The sequence below is a fragment of the Hippocampus comes genome, unplaced genomic scaffold, assembly GCF_001891065.2.
Source record: "Hippocampus comes isolate QL1 unplaced genomic scaffold, H_comes_QL1_v1.1 scaffold37, whole genome shotgun sequence".
In the NCBI taxonomy this organism is placed as follows: domain Eukaryota; kingdom Metazoa; phylum Chordata; class Actinopteri; order Syngnathiformes; family Syngnathidae; genus Hippocampus; species Hippocampus comes.
Window position 1 is genome coordinate 536953 of NW_017805535.1, and position 25678 is coordinate 562630.

The 25678-nt window shown below is 41.3% G+C and overlaps 2 protein-coding genes across 5 annotated transcripts; one reads left to right on the forward strand and one right to left on the reverse strand.

Moving 5' to 3' along the window:
- On the reverse strand, positions 1-2398 carry acd (ACD shelterin complex subunit and telomerase recruitment factor). 3 transcript variants are annotated; one of them, XM_019878188.1, is made up of 3 exons: positions 2099-2398; positions 737-1832; positions 1-664 (listed from the first exon to the last, which is right to left on the reverse strand). In XM_019878188.1, exons 2-3 carry the CDS (start codon positions 1746-1748, stop codon positions 144-146), a joined length of 1533 nt encoding a protein of 510 aa, XP_019733747.1. In that variant the 5' UTR covers positions 1749-1832; positions 2099-2398; the 3' UTR covers positions 1-143. The 3 variants fall into 3 exon arrangements, with proteins under 3 accessions (XP_019733747.1, XP_019733746.1, XP_019733745.1); XM_019878187.1 differs by having other exon boundaries at positions 1-1832; positions 2109-2393; XM_019878186.1 differs by having other exon boundaries at positions 1-1832; positions 2099-2393.
- A 249-nt stretch (positions 2399-2647) lies between these two features.
- On the forward strand, positions 2648-19669 carry gan (gigaxonin). Of its 2 annotated transcripts, none has more exons than XM_019878184.1 (13): positions 2648-2767; positions 4296-4526; positions 4652-4766; positions 4901-5251; positions 7101-7169; positions 8112-8263; positions 9889-10010; positions 10617-10729; positions 12286-12435; positions 16109-16245; positions 17308-17442; positions 19210-19319; positions 19409-19669. In XM_019878184.1, exons 2-13 carry the CDS (start codon positions 4342-4344, stop codon positions 19579-19581), a joined length of 1812 nt encoding a protein of 603 aa, XP_019733743.1. In that variant the 5' UTR covers positions 2648-2767; positions 4296-4341; the 3' UTR covers positions 19582-19669. The 2 variants fall into 2 exon arrangements, with proteins under 2 accessions (XP_019733743.1, XP_019733744.1); XM_019878185.1 differs by having other exon boundaries at positions 4303-4526.
- The last annotated feature ends 6009 nt before the right edge of the window (positions 19670-25678 follow it).

Sequence of the window (25678 nt, forward strand, 5' to 3'; positions counted from 1 at the left end):
TTAACTGTTAAAAAAAGGATCATTTTATTAGAAACTATGCAGGATGTAAAATAAACACACAAACATTCTTATTTATAATCTTTAACTTTCTTAAGAAACAGATTTTCAATGAAAATATCAATTATGAATAACAAAGTGGCGTTTCAATCACTTAGGGTGCAGTCCAGTGTTCTCTGTTTTGGAACAAGATATTTGACAGCCCACGCCAGCAGAGATTTTGCTACTTGAAACTTGCTAAAGTCGTGAAGATTCTGCCCAGACACCATGTAAGTGTATGAGAACGGCTCTCCACCAGCGTGAACAGTCAGAGTTTTTCTTTTTTCAGCACTCAAAGTTTCAACGTGAATGCCGCCTTCATCAGTGCCAGAGGCCATGACCTGAGCCTCATCTTCCTCCACTGCAACTGTCGTTTGCGCTTCTTGCGCACACTCAAGATTCAGTTTTCTTTTTGCCTTTCTGTGTTGTCTCCCGATATTTTCTTGTTGCGCATCTACATTCCCAATCAAGGACTGCTCTTCTTCGGGAGCGGTGTGACTAGTTGGTGTTCCTGTGTTACAATTGCCAGATGAGAATGGCGGTTTTTGATACGGCGGAAATGAGTCATGGTCCTCTTTGCTGTGGTGTAAATCCTCAGATTGTGTGCTCGTTATGGGTAGTTGGGTACTGGTTATGCTCAGATGACAGTTTTGTTGGTGGGACTGCATAGACTGTATTGGAATGGCTTCCTGGGACATGCCCAAGAAAGAAAAACCATTAGGTGGAGGAAACATTTCCCATGGTTTCTCTAATGGTGTGATGTCCTTATTGGTCAACTTGACACATACATTGTCAGGATCGGTGATGTTATCTCCACAGTTTTGGACTTCTCCCGCTCCCTCCGGAAGCTTTGCAGTTTGCCAGTCCACAGGATCAACAGAGGATCGGGTACACGGCGAAGGCTGCAAATTCAACATCATGTCCCCATCGGTTGTCGATATGTTGGCGCTTTCTTTTTGTCCATGCATGGCATGTCCTTCTGGGATGAGGAGACATGTGATCGGAATGCTGAAACATCCCGTGTCATTTTCCCGTTCGATGTCCCAGCTTGTGGGACTGAACATGTCTGATTCAATCACTGTTGGGTGGCCATTAAATGAGGAAACCCCCAGAATTGCCAACCTAAACATCATCAGTCTCTCCTGCACATCCTGAAGCACGGTTTGAAAACTGTCATCCTGCCACTCCCCAAGCAGCTCAGACAGATTAAAGTCATTTAGATTCGCTAGAGAGTCCTGCGTTTCCTGGACCATAATTGCCCTCCATGTCTCATAGATTTTCTGTTGCACAGAACGCAAAGTGGTGCAGCATGGGGTGCGGGGTTTGGTTGGGCCAACTGAAATTACTGTAATCCTTCCAGCTGACAAGAAGAACTTGGATCTAGTCGGGTCCGTGGCAGTGTGAAACTTCAGTCCGTGGCCTGCGACGTAAACGGTACAATTGATCAGATTACTGAAATTTTCAATCTCATCCCTTTGAAGATACTCCACGGCAGTTGGGGTGAGAAAGGTGGGGATCTGCACTACGCCATCAGATAGAAAGATCAGATTTGGGGGGCCTTCTGTGAGCCGAGCTTCAGAATTTGACATCTGACCCACAGCTGTAACATAAGCCCTCGGCGTCCTGCAATCACTGGTCCCCTCCTCACTGCCATAACTCTGGATGAGACGCTCAATCCACGGAGCCAGTACGTCCCTTTTACGGCGGAACATGTTTGAGGATTCAATTTTTTTTTTTTTTTTACTACTATTCCGTTAGGCAATCACTGAAGACATTCAGACGTTCCATCAGACTATCTATGAAACAAAAACAATAACACAGACTATTAGCACTACACAATACATACACATACACATGTAATAATGTGTCGCTATCGTTTCACGTTAAATACAATATTTATAATACAATACAATATAAATATAATACAATATAATACAATACAATATTTATACAGTATTTGAATTACGATCGTGTAAGCGGTTAAACAACAAGCAGTTTTACTTAGATACGGCTCCTTAATTTATTTTAACAGAGGTATATTATATTATTTAAGTCGCATTACTTTTGCTTACTTTCTCGAATTCCAGTTGTTGCTGCAGGCTCGGTGAGATGGGAGCAATGGAGCATACACACACCGGAAGCATTTGTCATGCTCGTGTGACGCTAACATTATGGCTTCGTTCCATTTTGCTTCATGTCGTCTTTGCATACACACTTTGGAATATGAACATTATACAGTACTGCGTCCTAGAATCGTTTTATCTTCTTACGAAAATTATATAAACTATATTTCAGCACTGTGATTATTTATAACTGCCAAAAGTGCTAATTTGGAATGCAAACAACAAACTAAAACTACCTATAGCTTATTTGAACGCTACTCACATACGTATTTCCGTCACGCAGATGGTGTGTTCAAGTACAGTGAAAAGTCTGTCCTAACAATATTTTAAAATTACGAAGACCGATTTGTTTTCGGTTGTTCAGGAATCTTTTAGAAAGATTATCTTACTGAATATAGAAAATTTATATTTTCACTGTCAAATCAAATCTACACTGGTTAAGTTTTTGAAAGATTATGAATAATACAATTTTCCATTGGCTTCAAATGCAACACAAGCCCTGTCTTGATTTTCTCAAAACAGTGTGATGTGTGCGGTCTAAAATGTAGTTGGGTTATTCGCACAGACTGCACCCATTATAAAGAGTGACGCGTTTTTTCCATCTCAAGGTACGGCATATCTCTCTTACACTTTTGATTCGTTCATAAATGACATTGCAAGTTTTGAACAATTGTAAACCTACATCAAGTAATAGCGGAATACAGTATATTCATATTAATCACACAGTTATTGACCTTTTCTGCGAGCACTTTCGTGTGCACTATATTGCTAACTAAAATGTGTCATTTTGGGGAAAGATCACAATAAAATAAACCTTCTGCTAGCCGAGTCTTTGACCAACAAATGGGCTAAAATCCATTTGGGCACCTGGTAGTTTGTGTGTTACCCTCTGTTAATCTCACATGCCATTCGTCTTTCTCGTTGACATATTGTACTGATTCGCCATCTTGCGTATATTTCCAGTATGCGTGGTATACAATAATCGCTGTCTATTAAACCGGTTTTTGTGAGTCATGTTGGCTTCCTACACAGGACAGTCGAGATAATGTGCTCTCTACTCTCCCCTGTGGCGTGTCGTTGTAAATTCGGATTGTTTTCTTGTTTTGTTTCGTTTTTTTTTTTTAGGGCGACGTTAACGTAGTTATGTTTGTCTTTTTGCATGGCTCCACGTTTTATTAAAATAAAGGATATTTTAAAAAATAATAAAATTTAGACGACAAATACTTTATAATGCGTCTTAATAGCATGTCTGTGACATAATTGTCAACTTACACCAAGAAGCAAGAATTGTATCACAATTTACACACCATATTCTTGTCTTGCTGAAATCAGCCCTATGTAAACCTATGCAAATAATGCAAAGATGTGCTAGCACTGATACTGCAGCTCTGCTTAACCTTTGGCTTTGAAATGATAGTGTTTCGGCTACTATTTAAAAGTGTCTCTTTTCACTCTGGCCAGCATTGCTGCCAAGTTATTGGCTGAGAAGTTGTGGGGGTGGTGATTATTTGAGCTACTTATAGTGAGGCAGACACACCTGACAATTCGCTAGTAGAAACATTCAGAATTTGGCAGATAATATAGGACAGTGGTTCACCCAACCAGTTCATATGCACGTTCACCGAACCCCTCATTACAAATCCAAGACATAAAAAAAAACACATTTATTAAAAACAGAAAAAAGTCAATAAAATTACAAGGCAAAAGTATAGTTTTAAAAAATTGTATAACGTACAATCACGACAGTCACATGGTGACTACTGAGCGAACTAAATTTCCCGCAGCACTGATTGGACAAGCAATGTAATGTGATTATCTGCAGCTAGTGATGGCCAGGCGGGCGTGTCATAACTAATTGGCATGTTAAGTCGCTTTATGTCTTAACCTCCATGGCAGAGGCTCCATCGAACCTCTGAGACCAATTCACTGAACCCCTGGGGTTCGATCGAACCCATGTTAAGAACCACTGATATAGGATGTACTTAATCTTTTAATTTCATACCTGAAGCGTGTGCATAATATGTCCCATTTTTTATTCAATGTCTTTAATCTGATTGGTTCCAACCTTTTTTTTGTGTTTGTTTTTTTTGTCATTGAGCTATTTTTTCACAATACTGATCCGCAAACTGTCATTAGTGATCAGGATTTAAGAGCACACAACCAGACTTCTCCAAGTCCAGACATGCCAGATTCTGCATCGAGCGATCCTGGTTCAAAGGTATTTGACCCTCAACATTCCCAGAACCTCCTCAGAGTTCTTCGCACGTTCTGGCAAGAGCAAAGCTTCCATGATGCACTGCTGGTAGTGGACGGTGAGGAGCTTCCTGTTCAGAAAAACATCCTGGCTGCAGCCAGCCCTTATATTAGGTGAGACAATATGACTGAGACATTTTAGCTTCATTCCCCTCATGGTTGCACTCATGGTAAATATTTCAATGTGGCAATAAAGTACGAGGGCCAATGGGCTGCTCATGTTCATGATTCAATTCTAGGACCAAACTGAACTACAATCCTCCAAAAGAAGATGGGTCAACATACAGGATTGAGCTACAGGGGGTCTCCATGCCCATTATGAAACAGATTCTGGACTTCATCTTCAGTGGTGAAGTGAGTGCAGATGCTTTCAGAAGCATCTTAGATTTCAGGCGTGGTTCCTATTGTTTCAGTTTGTACGACATCACCTTGTCTGTTGTTTATGTACGGTACTTGTGTTTTAACGTCTGACTGACCTTTCCATACAGATCACTTTAAGTGAAGGCACCATCCAGGACATGGTACAAGCATCTGACCTGCTCCTCATGACTGAGCTCAAGTTGCTGTGTTGCCAGTTCCTCGAAAGCTGCATCACAGCAGAGAACTGTATCGGCATTCGTCTTTTTTCCCTCCATTACTGCCTACATCATGTCCACTACACTGCCACAGAGTACTTGCACACGCATTTCCGTGACGTGGCGCTCACAGAGGAGTTCAGGGAGTTGTCTCATGACCGACTGTGCGAGGTGCTGGCTGAGGAGAAGCTTAACATCGGTAATGAGAAGCATGTGCTGGAGGCTGTGGTGCGATGGTTAAGCCACGATCCAGACGCTCGCAGGGTATGTGCTCACCGATGTTGGACCTTGCTCACCATCGGTTTCTAGTTAATCCAGAACACTTTTGACAGGTTTGAGGTCAGGCTTCCGTGCAACTTAGTCCACTCCACGCACAGTTACAGTCGACATCAAAAGGCTGTCCCTAAACGGTTCCCACATATTTTATGGCATACAATTGAACATCGGTGGTCCAGTGGTTAGCGCGTCGACCTCACAGTACAGAGGTACCGGGTTCAATTCCAGCTCCGACCTCCCAGTGTGGAGTTTGCATGTTCTCCCCGTGCCTGTGTGAGTTTTCTCAGGGTTTTTTCAGGGTAATCCAGCACCCCCCGCGACCCTTGTGAGGATAAGCAGATCGGAAAATGGATGGATGGATACAATTGACCATCATGTGTTTGTAGAGAATTAAGATGCAGGCAGTATATAGTCCAGCTTCTGTTTGATTAATTAATTACTATGTTCTTGAAGTTGTTTTTATTGTTTATTATTGATTCAATTCAGATGTCCAGCCTTTTTTTTTTTCTTTTTTTTTTTAATGACCAAATACTACCAAGGCTGGATTTATATGCACATCTTTAATATGGCTACTTTCACATTCACAGGACACATGAACTTTCCCATGCACACAAACTCCCAAATTGCACATACATATTTTTATCCCAACTTAAACCTCATTAGGTTTGTGTTGAGTGGATCTCCACTGATAGTTATGTTACTATCCTACCTAATATTACACACTGGACTGCTCACCAGCCAGTTGCATGGCAGGTACAGTCTGGACAAACAACCCAACATTCCCATCGGTCAGAGGACGCCAAGAAAAGCCATGCAAGCACAAATTTTAAACCTCTAATAGTAACAATTTACTGACTGTTGCCCCTCGTGATTTAAATGAAGGTAACCCATACATTACTCCACTGGCCGCCACTATTTTCCTTATTTTATGAGCAACACCCCTCTAATCTAGCATAATTTGGAGCAGGGTTTCTCAAATACTTTTCACCAAGCCACACCTCAAAAAATATTTAGCTCTCTAAGTACCACCATAATGGCCCAATTTAAAATACATTTAAAAACAAACAAACTAACAAACAAACAAAACACAACTGCGATTGAGGTTTCGGTCCTAAAAAGTGCATTTACTGTACTTGCTGATGGCAAGCCCATCAGATACATTGAAGAGATGTGCCAAGCTCTCAGGTTCGACATCATGAGAGCTGACCTTACAATTGCTCATTTGAATGAATAACGAAATCTCTCAAACATTACAGCATCTTGTAAAAACTCTTATCAGAACAATGAAAGCTGTTATTGCAAAGATTTCACTTCCTGCAGGTGCAGTGAGTGATGACATGGCTAAATTGTTCTTAGTTTGGAAAGTTTATGTTTCCATCCATCCATTCTTTATATGAACCGCTTTATCCTCACAAGGGTCACAGGCGTGCTGTAGCCTATCCCAGCTGAATTTGGGCAATAACGGAGTACACCCTGAATTGGTTGTCAATCTAATCGAAGGGCACACATTCATGTAGATAAACAGGTCAACCTGTTACACTCACAATCACACTTCAGGACAATTTAGAGTGTTCCATAATGTTTTTGGAATGGTGGGAGGAAACCGGAGTACCTGGACAAAACCCATGAAGGCATGGGGAGAACATGAAGACACCACACAGGAAGGCCGGCTCCCGTAATCGAACCCATGACCTCTGCACTGTGAAGCGGACGTGCTAAACAGTCTGTTACTGTTACCGTGCTGCCTGTTATCAGCTAATGTGCTGTATATCAAGAAAACAGCAGCACTGTACTGACTTTTTTAAATGTTTAAACAAATCTCTTTATCTAATTGCAGGTGCACATGAGGGAAGTGATGTCTGCAGTGTGGTTGCAAGGCTTGGATGCAAGCTACCTGAGAGAACAGGTGCTGAAACTGACTCTTCTTTTGCATTGTGTTGTATAACAGGGGTCCCCAACAACCGGTCCGCGGACCGTTACCGGGCCGCAGGGCATTTGGTACCGGGCCGCACAGAAAGAACTTGCCTTATTTCTGTTTTATTTGTTTCGGAACACGAAATATGTTTTATTTTGAGAAATTACCGGATTCTCTTTTACATCCGTCTGTGTCACGCTTGACTCACGTCAAACCACACTTCTCGGTCACGTGACCAATGACGCTCAAAAACAAAACACTGAAGCCCGCAAAATGAGTAAAAAAGCTGCTTGGAGATCACAAATGACAGCGGCCTTAAAAGTACGTTCGAAACAACTGGATCAAAGTTATGGCTGAATACTCTGAGATTGCCACAATAGCACTGTTGCTATTTCCGACATCCTACCTGTGTGAGGTGGGGAGTTTCTGCAGCAACGGCGACTAAAACAAAATTACGAAGTAGACTGGACATAAACCACACACTTGAGGTGTCATTGTCTCCTATTACCCCGAGATGGGAGTGTCTGATTGCAGAAAATCAAGCTCGGGGCTGTGGTGAGTCGTCATTTTCATGCACTTTGAATTTGCGTTGTTTCGTATTTTGAAGGCATTAAACATTACCAGAGCGATAAGAGTGTTGCGACCAGATTAGACGCTCCTTGTGTTTATTATTATATTTCGAAAACACCACAGTTTTCATGCAGCTCATACCATATTATTTTGTTGTATTAATTCGCCACACCTTAAATGCCGGTCCCTGAAAATATTGTCTGACTTAAACCGGTCCGTGGGGCAAAAAAGGTTGGGGACCCCTGTTGTATAATGTCCACTCTGCACATTCAGTTCATTATAGCTTTAGGTTTTCATGCTGAACAGATATTTCTCGCCAGGCCAGGTTTTAACTTGTGTGCATGTGTCATCATATCCCTTTAGGCCTTGGGGGAGCCGCTGATGAGAGAGGTGATTAGAGAGCACTGTCAGCCAGTGCTTGCGGAGAGTCAGCTACAAGGCGAAGCTCTTCTTGCTGCTTTCAAGCCTCGAGGTTACTCTGAGTGCATTGTTGTTGTCGGCGGAGAGGATCGTAGGTAAGATGTGGAAATTGGTTCAATCGTGACTCCAGAGTGATCACAAAACTTAATTTGTTCAACCATTGTGCTAAAATAAGAGTTGTTGTTTTTCTTTTGTCTAGTATAAAAGCTATAAAAATCGACCTCACGTTGCTTTTAAATTGCCACTTTTAAATCATTGGTACTGACAACAAAGGTAATTATAGAGTAATTCAACATTTTAGTAACATAAAAAAAATTCATGAATTTCAAACAAACTACAATAAAATAAGATAAAATAACGTGGTGTACTACTAAAAAATGGACCCATCTGGAATGATGAATGTACTTTAAAATGTAAACATCATTTTGAAGTTCCGAGGCTATGTACTGCCTTAACATCATTGCTACTTGCAAATATGCATGACCCAGAGATGACATGATAGATTTGTCGGGGGGCTGCTGGATAGTTATTAGCAGCTAAACCGCTAATGTTTATCTGGGCAGGCTGTGCAAACTCTGCTTGCATTTTCATACTTTCCAATTCATCACTTTGGTGCTACATGTTCAAATGATTCATCAGGTTTGTTGTATCGCCTTGTGTTTGATGATATAGCTTGCACAGCAGTTTCCTCCATGTTGCTCTGGAGATAACACCACACAAGCGAAGGGAACCAACATCTCTTGTCAAGATAAAAACCCAATTCCAATGAAGTTGGGACATTGTGTTCATATAAATAAAAACACAGAGTACAATGATTTGCAAGTCATGTCATTAATCATTAAATATATTGTCTTTGTAGTGTATCCAATTAAATATGGGTTGAACATGATTTGTAAAATCATTGTATTGTGTTTATTTATGTTTCATACAATGTCCCAATTTCATTGGAATCGGGTTTGTAACTCCATCTTTGAAAGTTAACGCTAGGTCCGGTAGTCGAGTTTGCATGTTCTCCCCGTGCTTGTGTGGGTTTTCTCCGGGTCCTCCGGTTTCCTCCCGCATTCCAAAAACATACAGTACATGACAGGCTGATTGGACACTCCAAATTGTCCCTAGGTGTGAGTGTGGGCGCGAATGGTTGTTTGTTTCTGTGTGCCCTGCGATTGGCTGGCAACCGATTCAGGGTGTCCCCCGCCTACTGCCCGAAGACAGCTGGGATAGGCTCCAGCACCCCCCGCGACCCTAGTGAGGATCAAGCGGTTCGGAAAATGAATGAATGAATGAATATTCCCCATTCAGTTGTGGAGAAGTAGGGGCCAGTGAACCACGAATCTGACAGGTAATGTCTGCTTTTACAAAGGTGACTAGTTGTAGGCTTTTAATAGCAGGGATTTAAAAAATAAAAATAAAAAATAAAAAGAAAATTGACTTTCTCGTGTGAAAAGAGCTAAATCACAAGCATGATTAAAAAACAAAGCAAAAACGTCTATTTTATACTTTGACTTAAAAACATTCACAGATGGGGCTGACTTCTCTTGTACTGGTGTCCTATTCAATTTGTGTGCAGCATAACAACTAAATGCTGCTTCACCATGTTTGCTTTGAACTCTGGACTCAACTATTTGACCCGAATCTGTGGACCTCACAACTTTGATGCTCTTAATGTTAAAATGAGCGTGTAGTTCCTCTAGATGAGTGCACATTTGTTTGTTTCATACAGGACCAGGAAGCCCACAGCTCTGACTCGCTGCATGTGTCCACTTTATGACACCAATCGACAAGCCTGGATTGAGCTGCAGCCTATGAGCATCGCCCGTATGGGTCATGGGGTGGTCTCTGCTGGTATGTGACAGGGCGACAGGGCATAACAGTGATGCAGAAATTGTCTTTTAACTCAGTTCATTGTTTTTTTCCCCCTCAATTGGGGCTTATAATGATAGGTTAAATCAATACCAGTGATTCTCAACTGGAGGGTTGGGACCCGAAAGTGTATTGTTTTTAATTTTTTAATGTTTTTTTTTTTTTTTTCCCCAGAATACAAGTGTACCAAGTTCCCATGTAGAATATACAATGTTTTATAAGCATCAGGAAATGTTACTCACTTGCACTCTGGTCACTAGCTACTCAGAAAAAAAACAAAAAAAAATCAATGCAGCTCATGGCTAGTGAATGTCATAGCTCATAAAATATTTTTATGCAGTATGTCCAACTAATTTTAAATTGTCTTTAAAAATGTAAGTTACGGTACATGTATTTTTTAGAAGCTACTTGGACATACACACAAAAAAAATGATTCATTGTTCTCAACTTTAATAAAAGTGGGTCATGACTTTGCAAGAACAGGATGATGTGGGTCCCAGGGTGACAGCAGTTCACAACCACTGGTCTAAACTGTACAAATAAGTACTGTAATACATTTTGAATAATGTTGAATTTCCTGTGTTTTAGAGGGATTTCTATTTGTGGTGGGTGGGAGAGACGAGAACAACATAGTCTTGGACACTGGTGAGAAGTATGACCCAGAGTCCAATACATGGAGTCCCATCCCCTCAATGTTACAGGTATGCTGACCAATTCATGCATTTTCAAATGCATGAATTGCAATCTTGTCTTTTCACTTAAGTCGAGGTTAAATAGTACGAACGTTTGATATCAGGATTATCATGACCAAAATGATCACAGCTATCTATATAATCATATTTTATTAAACACTGGCTGTTTCATGGTCATTTCGTCAGTGGAAGCAAGTCTGTCAACTGGTTACAATAGGTAAACATTGAATTTGATTCAGTTCCTTTCTATTAAAAAGGTCATCTATATTTAGGTTGAAACATGCAAAACTATTGAAATAATTTGCATTGCATTTTAGGGTGCACAAAATAGTAATGATTAATTGGTGTTTGCATTATGAGGACGTCTTTGTAAAAAAAAAAGAATCCTTGTAAGGGGTCCCAGGACCCGAAAGGTTTGGAAACCCCTGATATTCCAGCAGGCTTCAACACACCAACAATAGCAGAGTGCTCTCTCGATGCACAACTTGACCATATTATCCTTGTTTGCGAATGAAGAGAAGATGCGAGCATTTTTAACCCAAGGCATATCTTTTAAATCAACAACCTAGGTTGTTTACATGCAAACTTAGGTTATGTCACCATAATGATTTTTGAGCGCGGTGCCATCATATCAAGAACTAACTCATCATCCCTTTGCTATGTTATCTGCCGATGCTATTGCTAGTTTTGGTTTGCCATTTGATTGCGTATGACAAGTTAAATAAAAGTGTTAAATAATAACCAATTATAATCAATGCAAATGGTTCGGACAATGAGCGATGGATTACTTAAAAATATCAATAGATTCAACTAAATATCAGGTTTTATCGGTTAACCGTTTCATCACGACGCACAATTTGTATTTCACCTTTTGTTTATGTATCGTGATCTGATGGAATCACAACTTGCACACCACTAGTTGCCCTGGAGACATTTCAAGGCTTGAGATTTTTATGACCATCACCACTCGGCAGGGCTCAGAGGTTGAAGAGGACACATCGAACTCACCCTTCACCTTCTTCTCAATTAAACACCTGTAAAGTGTCATGACTACAGCTTATGCTTTATGATGTTGCCCTGGTGACAATATCTGTCACTCGACAGATGTGTAAACACCCGCCAGACTGCTCAGCGCCAGTTCTGTAGCAGTTCCTGCTTGAGTAGATGCATCCAAGTAGATGCACCCACGACCGTATTTTATTAAAGGTGACACGCACAAAAGATGAAAAAAAATACCAGCCAGTTTGTTGTCGAGCTAGTGTTTTGATCTTCTCTATTTTATGTTTTCAAAATATGATAGCATGCATTTGCATGATCGTTTGTACATTTGCTGACTTTTGTTTAGCTCCAAATTGTAATTATTCGTACAAGGCATGTTTTACAGCCTCGTATGCCTTTAAAGTTAAAGGTTATTTCCACATTCCCTGGAATATAGTTTTGTTTAACGAGCTGAGTGAATTATTTTTGTTTTCCACACTCTTGAATTCCATCGAAAATATGACTGTTGGACATGCTCCAGCATCGCCGACGAGCACTGAATAATGTCGTGACACTGATTTGTGCAGACTCGGCAGAACTTTGGCGTGGTGGAGCTGGATGGTCTCGTTTATATTCTTGGTGGGGAGAATGCAGAAAGTGAACTGACCACGGTAGAAGTGTTTGATCCTCACGTCAAAACCTGGAAGATGCAGACCAGTATGACCATGATCCGCAAGGTAACACATCCTATAAACGGTCAAGTAGAATAAGTGCGGAAATGTGACTGCGCAGGACATAAAAGTTGCCTGTCACTGGACCCTACGTGACGCTACCAACAAAATCAAATTGCATTTTCCCTGAGAACAGTTCTGCTGCCCAGTGTTGTCATGACTTTTACTAACGTTTCAGACTCATGCAAGGATTTATTTTCCCCAAAGAAGTACCAAAGGTAGATACTTTCAGTTCAAGAGTGTTGCTCTAGAGCTGCATATCAAGTGTGAGGTTTTTCTCCCTCTCCCAGTCTCCTTTGTTGAGTGACAAGACTGCTATAGTGGGCATGCCGTCACTTTGGTCGTGCACTTTGAGATGAAATACATCTCAGTTTCAGTAGAGCCGCAGCAACCATGACACTGGCTTCAAAATTTTTTATTTTGGAAATTTTATTTTTTGGACCGTTAGGCACACTGTATTAGCAGGTGCAATATCAATGAATAACTCTATTTTTATACTTTTTCTTACGTAAGGCTCACCGGGTTATAAGGTGCATTATCTTTGGGAAGTTTATTTGATAGATTCAGTGCTATTATGCTTGATTCAGAACGAGCACAAGATATCTGCTCGCACCGCGTGTCTTGCTTGCTTTTGTTTGTCGTGCAACAACACGGGATTGCTTCCAGCGGAGAAAAGGAGGGGATCCTTCGACAGACTGAAAACAAAGTTTGAACATCGCTAGTCAATCCGGTAGCCAGTGGTTGTATTACTTTGGCTAATGCTAAATACTATCTTGTTTGACAGTTTAACGGCTGTAAACAAGTTAATGCACTCACCATTATCCAAGCTTTTTTGCCCATCCTCGGCAGCAATTGGAAGCTGGCTGTGTCGTTTACCTCACACCGGCCTTACATTGTAACATTGGCTACGTGCAGCCATAAATGCCTAGTTTGCTTTTGGTCTGACCATAGCATTATACAATTAGGACTACACGGTGATCCTTTGACAGAGAAGCAGGAAGTAGTTTTATTTCCGGTAAGATGACAACATAGACGCCTACTTGCGGTCAAATGTGGATGAGAATCAGAATGTGAATTTAATAGGAAGGAATTTGAATTCAATACGACAAACTGAAAAGCCGACATCCATCCATACACAAGGGACACTGCATTACAAGGTACAGTGTTGATTTCTTTGTTGTTTTTTGTTTGAGCAAACGGAAGGATTTTACCACGTTCATCCACCCTGTAACCTGATAACATGATGAGCTGTCCACTATTGAACAAACACACACACACACACACACACACACACACACACACACACACATACACACACACACACACACACACACATCCTCGTATAACCGGGATTGTAGCAGATTACAATTCTCCAGTCACATCCAATCTCATGTTAAATGCGACTCGGTGCACACCTGCCATTATTTAAAGTGCCTCTTATTAACCCCAAATAAATTTAATCTGTTCTGAGGGCTTTTCCCATCATTTTTTTGTAGTCGCATCTGACAGCACAAGCCATGGTCTGCAGGAGCCTCCAAAGCATCTCATTGTTCAAAGGTATCAGTCAGGTGAGGGGTACAAAAATAAAATAGATAAGATGAGAAGAAAAGTGGGCAGGGAGGCCACCAAGAGACTGACAGCAACATTTGAGAGCGCATGCCAAATGTTTAGTCCATTTGACAACAGTCTCCAGTCTTCTTCAGTCTGGGAACGGTGGACTTTGGTTGCTTCTCTTATGAAGAAAAAAAAACACTTGAAGTCTCCAAAACTCGAGGAAAATGGATTTAAGGGGAAGTCAAGTCAAAAAACACTCTTCAATCTATGATAATGTTCTGTGCAGCCCCACAGTCTGTTTTTTGTTTTTTTTTTCATTGGGATTGTGCAGGGGTCGGCAACCCAAAATGTTGAAAGAGCCATATTGGACCAAAATAAACAAATATGTCTGGAGCCGCAAAAAATAAAAAGCCTTATAATGAAGGCAAAACATGCTGTATGTATCTACTGTATATGAGCTATATTAGCCTGCTATCAACATGACTAAATCGGCTACAAATACACAACGACTATTCATGATTAAAAGTGTTTTTTTTCCCTGCAGTTCATCCTTTAGAGGAGGGGTGCCCAAACTTTTTTGACTGAAGATCTACTTTTCAAACAACCAACCTCCCGCGATCGAACCGTTACCGCACACGCGCGCGCATACGCACACACTTACACACGCATGCCGTAATGATCAACAGCCATAACAACCGATAAGATGAACGAGGCACGGGACAGGACGCACTTTCACAGCGTGCTAACTATCGTAGCTCACGTGTACCGTTTAAAAATGCTTCTCTTGGCCGCCCAGATTCCCATTCTTAGTCAGTACCCTCGGTGAATTGCACATGAAAGGCAGCAATTTTTTTTTTTTTTAAGTCCGCAAACGGTCCGCTAGAAGCTGCAAAACAACAGCGAGTCACATAGATCAACATATACAGTACTGTACTCCATGTATATTAAAAAAAAAATAAATAATATATATATATTTTATATGTTTGAAAAAATCTGCGATGCACTGAACCTGCGATAAACGAACTGCGAAGTAGCGAGGGATCACTGTATTTGACACATTTTCATAGCATTTTACAGCAACGTTAATGTTTGTGTCATGTTTGTCCTCTGACAGAAACCATATTAAAACAAAAAACTACATTTCCCTCCCATCGTTTTTCCATTTTCAAACATTTTTGAAAAAGCTCTAGGGGCTACTGGGGGGCGCTAAAGAGCCACATGTGGCTCGAGTGCCGCGTGTTGCCAACCCCCGGGATAGTGATTACTATTGCGGTTGTGGGAAATTAATTAAGCAGCAAAATCCCCCCGTTTTTATCCATCTCAGGGGGTGGCCATTTTGCCACTAGCTGTTAACTGCAAGGTGGCCCGGTGGTCCAGTGGTTAGCACGTCTACCTCACAGAGGTCGTGGGTTCGATCCCGGCTCCGGCATTCCTGTGTGGAGTTTGCATGTTATCCCCAGGCCTGCAAGGCTTTTCTCCGGGTATTCCAGTTTCCTCCCACATCCCAAAAACATGCATGGCAGCCTGATTGAACATTCTAAATTGTCCCTTGGTGTGAGTGTGAGCGCGGATGGTTCTTCGTCTCTGTGTGCCCTGCGATTGGCTGGCAAACGGTTCAGGGTGTCCCCCGCCTACTGCCCGAAGACAGCTGGAATAGGCTCCAGCACCCCCCGCAACCCTTGTGAGGATAAAGCGGTTTGGAAAATGGATGGCTGGACGGACGTTAACTGCAAATTACATAACAGTGCCTATCAGGCATGTCTCATGACCAAACCCAGACAACAGGTGAGCTGTGATTGATTGATACCTGTTACACCTCCACTACATAAGGTATTTTCAGTCTTATTTTCCATGGGTTTCTATGACATTCACAAGTCCTAGGGACACTCCATATTCCAGAATTTACATTCAGCCGCAGACTGCAGTGAGTTGTGCCTCTTGAGTGGTTGCTCCAAATGACCAGGTTACACACGGTGGATGGATTAGAGGTGGTGCTGAAATTTTCAGCTCTTCAGGAATTTTCTTTGATCTTGTGGCTTTGTGTTTGCTCTGATATGGCACCAGCAACCTGTCAGACCAAATAATGAATATACTGTAAATCTGATCTCCCACGCTCCTTCCCCAGGTGGGTTGCTATGCCTCCATGAATAAGAAGATCTATGCCATGGGTGGCGGTTCCTACGGGAAACTTTTCGACTCAGTTGAATCCTTTGACCCCAAAACCCAGCAGTGGACAGGCCTCTGTCCGCTCAAGGAGAGAAGGTAATCATATAGTTTTGCATCTACCAGGCTTGTGATAAATGAAGGAGGCTTTTTTATTACCGGTACATTTACTGATGCAAACACTTGCCGTTGAGATTGTTTCTTTCACCTTACCTTCATTGTTGTAATAGATTCATTTGTCTTAATTTGTTTCGAGTGTTTTCAATTTCGAAAAAGAATACACGGTTGACTGAGACTGTCTGACCTTCTGTGTTTCGGTATTGCACAACAAGAATCGAAACGTCTTTGTGGTCATTGTCATGACACCTACAGATTCAGTTTTAGTTTCAGTTTGACTTGTTTTCGAGCTCTGCTTCATGCTTTAAACTTGCACTGAATGATGGAGCAATAGTTATGACAGTTTTTTAGTCAGAATGTGTACCTTGATTAAATCTCTTGACAAATAAATGTGCCGTGTTGCATGAACTTAGCCATGCAGCACCACAGCTGAAACTGAGCTTTTTTTCACTGGCATAGTTTTCATTCAAAGGAGACATGCATTTTTGTCACAAGGATATTTTGGTCCCATGCTTTTTGTCAAATGTTTTGTCTTCCTCAAAGAAGCCAATTTACGAGTACCTTTCTAATGCAAGTAGCCGACTCTCATCCCGCCCCACGTACGTCTGGGCCAATAGCAAGTTTGGATTTTACACTTTGAAAACCAAGGGCAGAGCGAGATGTGACTGCATTTAGAACTCCAAATCAAAAAAAAAAAGCAAGTGCAAACCGTGAAGCACATGCAGGCAAGCAAATGACATTTTTCAAATCTAATGTGGATTGTGTAGCCAATGCGTCATGCAGACAGACGGGCAAACACATTTTCCCCCACCACTTTGATAACGTCACATAAAACTCAACAAAGACTTACTTTTTGGTGACTTCGATGGACACTGCACAGCGTACTCATGAAGTGATCGGCAATCAAAATTTGGTGTGATTGGATTTTCACTGATGGATGCAGAGCATTTCATCTCCAAATAGTCATAGGTCTTGCTTCTAAACCATGTGCTGTATATGATGATGACTCTTAAGTTGATAAGACATCCACCCCTTTCTGGTTAGGTTTGGATCTGTGGCTTGTGGCGTCGGTAAGGAGCTCTACGTGTTTGGCGGTGTGAGAAGTCAAGAGAACGACAACCCGGAGCAACGTCACATGATGACCTGCAAGTCTGAATTCTACCATGATGAAATGAGGAGGTTTGTATCTGCAGGCTTCTCTTCCGCATCCAACAACAGTATTAGGGATTCATTTTCTGAGGGAGGACGCTACTCAAGTCAGTAAGTGTCTTTTAATTCATTTCAGCTTGCAACTAAAGGCAATCTGTTGTTTTTATCGTCTTGTCTATAAGTCAGCAGGTCTTGACCTGAAGGCTTTTAAATATTGGTTTATTGGTGGTTTATATTTTTTTCATGAATTATTATATTTTTCAGTAAAGCAACGCGCTTTCGTATGTATGTGAAATATTTTTAAATTAACCTTTTGGAAAAAACTTCAGGGTTCCCACGGATCCTTAAAGTTCATAAAAGTCCTTAAAAAGTAGTTTTTAAAATTATGTTCTTAATTGTCCTTAATTTTCAGGGAAAGCTTCTAAAAGCAATAAAAATCCTTAGAAATTAACCTGTGGTGTTCATTTCATTTGTGTATGTCATTTTCCCCACCCTTCCAATAAATAGTTTTGTCGGAAAATGTGTGTGCAGGTGACCCATATGACCATTAGCTCTGTTCTTAATGTTCTGTTTATTCGAAAATAAATTGAAGTTTTATATTTTCTAAATTAAAATTTTTCTTAGAGTACTTTATTTGAGAATGAATTCAAGTTTTTTTATTTTCCTACCTGTGATACAGGTAGGGAAATGAAAATTTGACATACAGTATGTCAAATAAAGGGTTAGCTGATTGCCCCGAAAAATAAAGATGTGCCCTTCCTTTGGCAGCAATGATTTGAACACCAGCTCAGTGATATGTGGCTTTCTGTTCAGCCCGCATATTGCTGAGCAGGCATTAAATCCACCATGAATCCCCTACTGAATGGAGAAAAAGTCCTTAAAAAGTGGCTAAATTAGCCCTCAAAAGTCATTAAAAGGACCATAAATAAAAAGCAAGTGGAAGAGTGGGAACCCTGTACTTTCTTTGCAAAAAATGGTAGCTAAAAGGCTCCAGCCCTCTGAGCAGTAAAAAAAGATGAAAAAAAGAAGTTTTGTCCCCGCAATACACTTTAAGGTAGTGTGTAACGAAATTAGGTTTGCAGCTGTTCGATCCGTTGTATAATCATGTACAATGATACATCCAGCCATGCATTTTTCGAAGCCACTGTTCCCCATTAGGTTTGTGGTTGGACCCTGGACTAGTTGCTAGCAAATCGCAGGGCAATACATGATAAAATATTTAAAAATTAAAAAGTAAGTGCTTTCACAAATATAGTTTCAGCATCCCTGGGTCCGTTGAAAGGCAATATATTAATATTTCTTCTTATCATTAAAAATACAGCTGGATCCCGGTGGGGGCGCTGGTGGGTAAGATGAGTGTTGCTGTGATTTCACCAAAGAGAAAAAAGAAGCAGCTGTGTTCCTCTGCGAGTGACACACTCTGCTCCCTTGCTGTTACGTCATCGCTTCTGTAATTCGTGATGTTTTGTAAAGCTTGCCACACTGGCCGTGATCGATGACACTCGAGTCTCCTCTTGTACTTGTTCATGTCCCTGTGGTGCCATTTTATTCTTCTTTGTTGGATGATTGCTGTCTTCACTCTGTCCCATGGTGCATTTAATGCCTTGGAAATTCTTGTGTAATCTTGTCCTTACTGATTCCATTGAACAATGAGATCCTTGAGATGTTGCATAAGGTCTCTGGCGCTGGATCATGGCTAGTGCTGTAAGATGTGACAACAAAATGTCAGAAGAAAAAAACAACTATGAGAGCAGCTGGACTTGATTGTGACCAGTGTGATGATGTGGTTTTGTGCAGGTGGATGTTCTTAGATGACCAAAACTTGTGTATCCAGACCAGCTCATCATTCGTGTACGGTGCTGTTCCCATCGGAGGCAGCATCTACGTGGTTGGAGACTTGGATACCGGTCAGTGGAACACAAACACGATGAACTGGATGCTTGGAAGCAACTTTGAGATGAATCATCTGAGCGCGTTACCTGTTGCGGGCACACAGGTACCAGTTTTGACTACATCCGCGAGTTCCGTCGCAGCACGGGGACCTGGCATCGTACCAAGCCCATGTTACCCAGCGACCTCTCCAAAACAACCTGCGCTGCACTTCGGATCGCCAACTGTCGTCTGTTCCGCCTTCAGTTGAGCCAAGGCATGTTTCGAATCAGAGTCTGAATTGAGAAAGAACAAATGGGCCGCAGCTGTATGTCTCTCTCTGACTTTTGCACACTTGTAACGTCCAACCGCATACGACATGCTTGGGTTAAGGCAGGGGTGCCCAAACTTTTTGGACCGAAGATCTACTTTTCGTTCACCCAACCTCCCGGGATCGCCCCTTACCGCGCACGCGCACGCACGCACACACGGTCACACACACACACACACACACACACACACGCACACACACACGCACACACACACACACACACACACACACACACACACACACACACACACACACGCGGATGAAAACACAAAGGTAAAGACTAGTCATTTTACTAGACACTTTTGCAGCCTCTTGACTATCGTAGCTCACATGTACCGTTTTAAAGTGCTTCCCTCAGCCCTCTAGATTCCTATTCTTTGCCCGTGCCCTCGGTGAATTGTACACAAAGCAAACTCTGAATGAGAATAATGACGATCAAAGATATAGCGCAACAGCTCTGATCACAAGCTGCAATTGCAGACTGCTGAGCGCTAACAACTTCCGCTGACATAGTCACGCGCCACCGTAGGTTAAAGATTTACCTGCTTTATTTTATTTTATTTTTAAAATCTTTCTTTGGGAAAATGAGGCTGATAGGATGATTAGGGTGCAGTGTGCATTAACACAAAAAATATATTACTAACATGTACAAAGACACACAAATGTTTTTATTTTCTTTCTCCTCTACACCTTTCGGATCTAATTGGGACGAGTCCTAGATCTACCGGTAGATCAGGATCAACGTAATGGGCACCCCTGGGTTCAGGGAATTGATAAACACTGAAGTATTTAAGTAGCTAAATATGCTTGTTGTGGTTGTTTTCGGGGAGACTTTTATTTTTTGCTGTGTACTGTATATGCTGCCTAACTTTTTGTGGGAAGGATTTATTAATGAAAAATGTTTACTTTTTTGGCTGATGTGATATGGAACTATTTGACCATTCGATTTGATATTTTTTTAACAGCCTGTAATTAATCCTTGCTTTGATTGTATTTATTTTTCCTGGAGGTCTACTGCTAAATGGAAGAAATAGCAGTCGGGAATATTTACGAGGAAAAGATCTAACATGATCATATATATAATTTTTTTTCAAACACTGGTTTTATGGGCCATTGATCATTGATTACATACTTTGGACATCTGGAAGAATGGAGAAAAGACAAAATTGGTTACAAAGACACGAGTTTGTCAACATGGGGGAATTCCTAATTACGGGAACAATGTTTGACATGCAGTTTGTGATGCACTTCTGAGAGGAACCATCATTTTCAGAACATTGCATTGTTCAATGCTAAATGCTTTTCTCAGAACTTGTGTTTTCTGCAATGTTAGCTGCTCTTTGTCTTAGTCGTTTGGTTAAATCTTGTGAATTGGCTCCAGTCGGAAATGTGGGAATGCAACATGTTCACTGTGAACAAAAAGGAATCTTTTGGGGGATTTCTGAGCCACCAATTGGCATAATGTCATCCTTCATTCGTAAAAAAATACTAAGTGGAAAAAGGTTGTTCTGGGTACCGCAGTGGGCTATTTGTTAACATGTCTTCCTCGGTTGAAAGGTTCTGTGTTTGAATCGCGTCGCAGGTCTTCCTTTGCATATTCTCACCATGTTTGTGGGTTTTTGTTTGGGGGGCTTCCTCCTCCAAAAGCATGTTTTGGTGGTTAATTGAAGAATTGTGTATGGGCATGAATAGGAATGTGAAAGCTGTCTACCGTAGACTTGCCGACAACCCAAATGCGATCATATTGACGATGGATGGATGAGAAAGGTTGCGTCCACTTTAAATGGCAGCATACCAGTATCACGAACAAATGCAGAAATGTGCATGCAGAGCCCTTTCATTTCGCTGCTGTCTTTCTTCTACTTTTTATTATATCCAAATTATGACTGAATGTACATACATAAGAGTATGCACAAATACTTGACTGTATTTTGTCAAAGAATACATCTCGTAGCCCTGATGGAACCAAAATAGACTTTGCCAAAAGTGCATCTTGAGTTGTTGGGCTGGAATTTTTTTTTTTTTTTTGCCTTGGTGTGACCTCTGACCCACCATTCCACTTGGTAAAATCGTACCCCGTTTGTTTTCTGTAACTTTCAGCTGTTACTGTCTGACCTCATGTCAAGGTCACGCATGTAAAAAGTGGGCTCACTCTCGGTGAGAGTTCACGCTGCAATGGAAACGTGATATCGTTTAAAAGGACGACGGTACAACTCCCACTCGGAGAGACATCAAAGAGGTAAAAGGCAAGGGTTGTGTCATTTAAAACTTTTTCATTCTGGTGAACATTAGCAGTATTGTACAAACCAGGCGGGTGGGAACCGCCTTATGTTGTATTCATCGTAAATCTCCTTTTTTCTGTCACGTTTCCACTTTTCTTAACCATAGATTCCTGTTTATTGCCAGATTTATACTCCTGATTCCTCAACTCGCCAACCGATATAAATTTGGATTACCGCTTCAGTGAAAGTCGTGCGTCAAACTTAATTCCGGATTACATCACTTACTACATTTTAGTGCCATAATTTGAAGCAGTTAACTCCCTTTGGAGACATCGTAACCCTTTTTTTTTCTACATTTGCAGTGTACGTCCTTGAGAACGCACTGAAAAAAAAAAAGAATCTCCCAAGAAATTTTCAGTGCAGCTGAGCTCCCGGGGGTGCTGTTCTTATTTCCATTCCTTTATGAGTGCGCTTCCAGTAAAGCCGTTCAGCAAGTCCTTTCATACGCTCTTCACCGTTGATGGTTCCTTCTGTTAATGATTCATTTCCTCTATTAATGTTGTAAACAACATGACGTGTGTTAGAATTATGACTGGTGAATAGAGGACACTGCAATAGCTTGTTAATGTTCTGTCTCACCTGCTGGGTTGAATCACTCACTGTAACTGCAGTGACTTACTGTACTGTTCTCCTATATCGGCACATAATTATACGGCACAATAGTAGAAGTCTAATCTAATAATGATCTTTTAATCTGAATTATTGTAAGGATTTGGGGGCAAAAACATATTTGGCTGTTCAACATGTATGAACGATGTTTTGTAAATTATGGCCTGTGATTGATCTCAAGGGAATTAAAGCACCAAAAAGATTTTAAAAATTGGAATCCCTGCTACCTTTGAGTCTTTTTGGATGACTTTGGATCTATGGATCATTGTTTGCCTTATCATGCTACCTCTCAGATGCAAAGTGACACGCATACACGTCAGATTATATCTCTCAGTGGTTTTTACAATGCAAATTGCTCGCTCCCATCAGGCTGATGATGGAGTTGCTTCCTCGAATGTTAGCCTTTATTAGTCTTTCTCAATCTAAAAATATCAACGTTGTATGGACTAAGTTTTTGGTCCCCATCTTTTCATGAAAGAAGACTTCACAGTGGTCACAGAAATAAGAAATTGAGCCAAAATTGCTTTGGAACAGTGGTTCAACAGAATTAATTGAAAAAAAAAACAAACAAACTCATGAAATAGGTGTGGATACAAAAAATGGTACCTCTCGAAAAGACTGAAAATAATTCAACCAAATGGACATGTTCAACTAAGGTGTGTCCTCCAATTGGCGTCACGGCTGTCTTCAAAATTGTTGTCAGTCAGTCAGGGTGACAAGTAATCACTGTGCTGTTTGATGTGTACAACACTAAACATGGACCATGGAGGAAGTGAAGGAGTCAGTTGTCTCACAAGATTAGAAAAGAAATTACAGACAAGCACGTTAAAAGTAAACGCTATAAAACCATCGCCAAGCAGCTTGGTCCTTCTGCAACTACATTTTATATTCTTATATTGTTTGACACATGTTTAGATCCATGGAATTTGAGATCCATGGAACTGTTAAATGGTAACAAAAGAGCCCAGAACAATCTCCCAAAGACTTTAAAGGTGAACTCCAAGGTCAAGGTACATCAGTGTGATATTGTTGGAGCAAAAATGGACTTTGTGTGAGGCTTCTAAGGATGCCAGGGTTGTAAATACATCATTGAAATAAATGCCAAACTGCATGTTGACAAAGGTACAAATCTTCTGGAAGAATGTCCTGTGGAGAGCTGAGAAGAAAAAAAATTGAACTTTTTGGCAAGGAAAATCACCTCTGTGTTCACAGATGTAAAAAGTGAAGTGTATACCAAGAAAACAAAATACTAAATTAAAAGTACCCTCAGTTTGTCCATGAGCTTGTTTTTCTTCAATCTTTTGTTGAGCCACAATTCAAAAGCGTTGTCTGATTTTCATTGGTTAGTTTTCAATACGGCGGCCCGGTAATTGAGTGGTTCGCGCGTCGACCTCACAGTGCAGAGGTCCCGGGGTTCAATTCCTGCTGCGGCCTCCCTGCGTGGAGTTTGCATGTTCTCCCCGGGCCTGTGTGGATTTTCTCCGGGTTCTCCGGTTTCCTCCCGCATTTCAAATACATGCATGGCAGGCTGATTGATTGTTCACACTAAATTGTCCCTAGGTGTGAGTGTGAGCGTGGATGGTTGTTCGTCTCTGTGTGCCCTTCAATTGGCTGGCAACCGGTCCAGGGTGTCCCCCACCTACTGCCCGAAGACGGCTGGGATAGGCTCCAGCACCCCCCGCGACCCTTGTGAGGGTAAAGCGGAACAGAAAATGGATGCATGGAAAGTTTTTAATACATTTGTATTTATTTTTACCTTTGTCAGATTCAAGTTATTTATGTGACAACGGTGGGTTTTTCTTTTATGAACGGAGGGTTGCCAACAATTTAGCACACGTGTGTAGTTTTGGGGAAGAGAGAGTACTCATCATCATCATCACAAATGTTTAACACGGAACTATAAATGAACATCGCTAGATTTTTCTTGCCGTATTTTGTCTTCCAATATTAAGTGTACATTACATTACATGCATCCATCCATCCATTCATCCATTTTCAAAACCGCTTATTCTTAACAGGGTCACGGGGAGTTGCTAGAGCCCAGCTGACTTCGGGCGGTAGGCAGACTACACCCTGAACTGGTCGCCAATCAGTAGCAGGGCACATTTCGAGACGAACACCCATTCACACCCACATCCACACAGTCACTGAGTGGAAACCGATCCCACACTGCCCGCACACAAGTCAGGTTAGTGCACCACTATAGTTGGGGTGGCCAACGTTTTCTGACCAAAGATCTACTTTTCAAGCAAGCAACCAACCTCCCGCGAGCATCCCATTACCACGTGTGCACGCATGCATGCACACCCATGGGCATATGCACGCGTACGCACGCACACATGCATGTCATAATGAGCAAGAGCCATAACTGCCCCAAAGATGAACGAAACAGATAAATAAAGTTAGATACAAGATTTTATGAGTTTGTGAAAAGGAAATCGCTGCCTCCATTTGTCAAGACCTGACAGATGCGTAGGTACGAACATGCCCTTTTGCAGCATGATAAATACATGAACGTCACTTTCGTAGCTCACATGTACCGTTTTAAAATGCTTCTCCTGGCGCTCCAGATTCCAATTCTTTGCCAGTGCCATCGGTGAATTGGAGATGAAACAAACTTTGAATGAAAATAATTATTTTTTAAAAAAGAGATTTCGCAACAGCTCTGATCTGTCAGACTGCTGACTGCTAATAACTTCCGGCGATGCAGGTCACACACCACTGTAGGTTATCCCTTTCATGTACTAATAATGATAACCTGTAACCTGACAAACTGATAAAATGTCCACTGTAGTAACCACTGTCCCTGAAAGGGTTAAAGGTGTCCTTTTTTTTTATTTTATTTCATTTTGAAGTACTTTTTTTGTGAAACTGATTGGATGTTTAGCGTGCAGTGTTCATTAACAAAAAATATATATCTTAATAACACGTGCAGACACACACACACGCACACACTCAAATATTTATTTTTTTCCCATCAAATGTATGCGGGACATACAGAACTGTTCACTGTACAGACGCTCCCCGATTTACGAACATTCGTGTTACGAACAACGGTACATACGAACATTTTTGCGGGTACAGGTATGTCGAAAAATGTTCTAGGACAGACATGCTGTAAGTTAGATTTTGTATTGCGCGCCTTTTTCCGAGTACTGTAGTGCTTCTTTCTGCC